This window comes from Notothenia coriiceps, unplaced genomic scaffold (genome assembly GCF_000735185.1).
Source record: "Notothenia coriiceps isolate Sejong01 unplaced genomic scaffold, NC01 NC01_scaffold00006232, whole genome shotgun sequence".
NCBI classification, from domain to species: domain Eukaryota; kingdom Metazoa; phylum Chordata; class Actinopteri; order Perciformes; family Nototheniidae; genus Notothenia; species Notothenia coriiceps.
Genome location: NW_011338933.1, coordinates 1 through 3,732, shown reverse-complemented (window position 1 = coordinate 3,732; position 3,732 = coordinate 1). Strand labels below are relative to the sequence as shown.

General features: G+C 38.2%; 2 protein-coding genes across 2 annotated transcripts in view; both read right to left on the bottom strand.

Moving 5' to 3' along the window:
- The window catches only part of LOC104943563 (WD repeat-containing protein 37-like), a gene marked incomplete at its 3' end in the record, with an annotated part of 20,621 nt that extends 20,033 nt beyond the window's left edge, over positions 1 to 588 (bottom strand). The window contains exon 1 of the mRNA XM_010769015.1: positions 577 to 588. Coding sequence (XP_010767317.1) covers positions 577 to 588 — 12 coding nt within the window. The remainder of the gene's footprint in view (positions 1 to 576) is intronic.
- Positions 449 to 3,309, bottom strand: LOC104943562 (nucleolar GTP-binding protein 1-like). Its single transcript, XM_010769014.1, has 3 exons — positions 3,232 to 3,309; positions 2,621 to 2,764; positions 449 to 1,177 (listed from the first exon to the last, which is right to left on the bottom strand). The coding sequence occupies exons 1-3, from the start codon at positions 3,268 to 3,270 to the stop codon at positions 1,025 to 1,027; spliced, it is 336 nt and encodes a 111-aa protein (XP_010767316.1). The 5' UTR covers positions 3,271 to 3,309; the 3' UTR covers positions 449 to 1,024.
- Positions 3,310 to 3,732: the final 423 nt, after the last annotated feature.

Genomic DNA, 3,732 nt, shown 5'->3' with positions numbered 1-3,732 from the left:
CCCGACTGTTTCGGACGTAATATGGTCGGTGTTTACATTAGCATCGCTAACACTCAGAGCTAACCTGTACTGGAGAGCATGTGTGTGAAGAAGCAGGAAGTAAAAAGGAACTCACCTTGTGGTATAACCGGCAAGAGAGAAAGCCTTTGAGCTCCATACTGTTTCAGAGATAATCCTTGATAATCCATGATATGGCGTTTCATGAGCATGGCTAGAATGGGTGATCCGTTTGAGCAAAACACTTCATAGACATGTTTTTTTATATATCTGAGACCTATGCTATTGCCTAAAAATAGCATGATAGGACCACTTTAAATGGTAAAAAATTCACATAGACTTTGTTCTGGTCGCTTTTACGATAGGGGATATATTGCATAACAGAGAAACTTCCGATATAAGGGGAATATAACCAACATTTCCAACTCTAAACAGGTGAGACAGACAGAAGTTTAGTTCAGGTGTATATTTATTAAGCCTCCTTGTTAATTTGATTATTTAACAGAGGGAGACTTGTGGGGGAAGAAGAATCATCATCACTTTATCCAACTTAAACCCAACATGTTCTGATCCACATACATTATAAGGCATGTTTCTTCAAATAACTGATATTGCCAAGACAGAAACAAATCAGTTAAATAATAGTTGACATTGATGTTCGTTTTTGCTCATGGCAGCCACAGTTAGAAAACAAGACATTTGACTATAAGCTGATTTCTGAGTCTGTTTTTCCATATAGATTTTTTTCTGATATTATAACAACCTTATTTTTCGTGCTGACAAATAAAAGACAGACTGTTATTATAATTAAAATCATTTCATATTTCCCCAGCTGCCATCCTCAAGGACAGCGCTCCTATGTCACAAAAATATCATATGAGCAGAGTTTCCACGCTTACAAAAGGAAGGATATTTCCTCTTTTTGCTGGCGGGTAAACGTAGAGAGCGAAGACGTTATCTCCACACAGAAGCCTATACTTTCCAAAAGAGGGTCCAGTCCAGAAAAAGGATGTATGTTTTTGTTTTTTTATCTGCGATCGTTGGTGCCGTTCGTCCTCTTCCCGGAGAACAGATGTTTGGGTTTGAGGTCGTAAATGTGTCTGTCCCCCTCTCCCTTCTTTCCTTGACGGATCATGTCTCTCTGGCCGATCTTCATCATGATCTTCGCCTTCTTCACCATCTGAGGAACAGACCAAGAAGAAACAGATGTGAGTATTCTTCAAATAAAACTGCCTTGTGATTCCATTAACAAAAGAGTTTCACACTTTACACCATGCTGCTGAAATAATCATTCCTCTGTAAGGAGATGGAACCGGCTAGCTGTTAGCCCTGAGCCTGTTTTTCAGGTCTCAGGCTCGAAAATGACATTCCCAGAACAAATGACCATATCTTCACTTCTAAGAGGGTTACATTAATAATCTTTGTTCTCAAAGTAACGATAAACCTGTGAGTTGGATGTAGAAAAGTCAGAATCAATATAGATGTTTTTTATTTTAAAGTAAATTCAGATTGAACATAGCAAAAAAATGTAAATTATAGTGTCCGTCCAAAAATACTTATAGTGAAAACAACCTTTGAATGATGGGATAGTAGACTAAAAGCTTTAGGAATCCAAACTATAACATATAATAAGTACCCTGTATCAAGATTGATGCAAAACAAGTGACATTTGACCTTTTTAGAGAGATTTAGAAAGAAAAAAAACACTTCTGGGGTCATTTGGGTGGATTTTCCATATTTTTGGAACCCATGTTGTTTGTTGTTTTTCTGATCGCTCAGTGATGATACTTATACCTCTGGGATCTGTGGAATCTCAGCTTGCTAGCAGATATCTTGTTTGATCAGTAATAAGGGTATTTAAACGTGAGTTCTGTGCTAAGTGTATTTTTTCGTTCAGGGCTAATTCAGAGCCTTTGTTATTACCCTTATGTTTCGTTTAGCTAGAAATGGTTAATATTGTCTGATAGCTGAGTTTCTTCCTGTTAAGTGGGTATGACACATTCATAGTTTGTTAAATGTTGAGAAGCCCTCAGACGCTGTTTGTGTGTGAGATGTTGTGAGATGGCTAAACAGGTTAAAATGCATGAAGGGTAATTATAAAAATGTAATTTAAATGTAGGCTTTTTTACAGTATTGTGTTCATGTTTCGCTCTTAGATTTGTTTACATATTAACTGTTGTAAAGTACATTGCACCTTTGTTTGGAAAAGTGCTATAAAAATGAAGTTGTTTATTATTTGTATGGTATGTCGTACACAAAGGTTTTATTTTATTATGTGAAAACAAACCTTCATTTAAAGTGGAATGTGTTTTTTCCACCTCGGCCCATTTTTGTTCCTACCACTAATAGTTAAGGCCAGAAAGACTAACGTAAACATTTCAACACAGGTAATAAGGATTAACGAAAACAGTTCATGCTATTTTACAATCTAAAGTCTACCTACAGTGAAGCCTACATTTAATATCACACATTTCAATGTAAATACTGCTATAATAACATATATATTAAAAATAAAATAAAGCAGTATTTACATTAAAATATAAAATATGTGCAGTAAAAGAAAACAGATATTGTATAGCATATATATAGATGAATAACTAAAAGTAAAGACAGGGTGTCGTACCGTTGGGTCTCGCAGACCGGACTGGTCTCTGGGCGGCCGGGAGGCGCTCTGGCTTCGGGTCTTTGAGGTCGGAACCACAGAAACGTCACGCTTACGTTTCTTGGTGACGCTTCTGGAGCGCCGGGCGTTCTGGGCGTAGTGACTCTGAAAGAACAAGAGGAGAACATCTTTAAATCCCTGCCGCGGTGGATAGCATCACCCGTCACCTTTACGCTGCGATGGATCATCCTTTTTTATATATATATCCTGCTTACTTGAAGTAAACGGTTATTTTGTGTTCATGTATTTTAATGGGTGTTTATTCGATCTTTCTGTGTGGACAAACATATTTTGAGATTGACAATAAAGTTGACTTTGATCTGTCAAACTCAAACTATTCGTGTCACGATGGAGAAAGTGGACTGATTCAACTTGTTCAAAGTGCAGAGGAATCTCAAAATGCCCGTTAATATTGTAAATAAAAATGTATTGAAAGGACATTTAGCACTTTCTAAACAGCTGTAATATGTACCATTTCAACATCAATGTGAAACAGGACATTATCTACATGTTTAACTGAGTTTTAACATATTCTTAAAAGGTAAAGGTTGTGATATAAAGAAAGAACTTACATCATCCTTGTCGGTCATGTCCAGACCGAGGCCGCCCATCTCCTTCTCCAGCTTGGCTCTTTCCACCTGAACGTTTGAAGAACAGAGACACAGATTTAGTCAAATGGTAGAAAAAGTCATTCTTTTTATAAGAAGACAAATCACTTCTGCGATGAGGGGTTGAATGCAAATGGAGGAACATACTGAGCACATAAAATGGAGGCACTTTGAGATCAATAGTCGCTTTAACACCAAGTACTTTGCCGTACTTAGTTCCCAGCTCTTAGTTCCCCCATGGAACTAAGAGCCGATCGCGTTCACACCGGAATAAGTCCCTGAGGGAGGATTAGTCAAATGAAGCCGCTGACGTCACTTCTTCTTCTTCTGCTTTGGGTTTACTGGCAGGCCGCAAACAACTTCACGCCGTAGACTGCCACTCGAAGTCCCCGGCCGGAAGTCCCCAGAGTTGGGGACTGGCTTCAGTTGACTCTACTGAAACCTTCCGAGTAAATCGCCAGAAGC

What these genes read in the sequence shown, in the direction of transcription:
- LOC104943562 (XM_010769014.1), bottom strand. Translation starts at nt 3,270, where the DNA reads ATGGGCGGCCTCGGTCTGGACATGACCGACAAGGATGAT. An exon ending in ACATGACCGACAAGGATGAT is followed by an intron (nt 2,765 to 3,231) that starts GTAAGTTCTTTC and finishes TTGTTCTTTCAG; the next exon opens with AGTCACTACGCCCAGAACGC. An exon ending in CCGGTCTGCGAGACCCAACG is followed by an intron (nt 1,178 to 2,620) that starts GTACGACACCCT and finishes TCTGTTCCTCAG; the next exon opens with ATGGTGAAGAAGGCGAAGAT.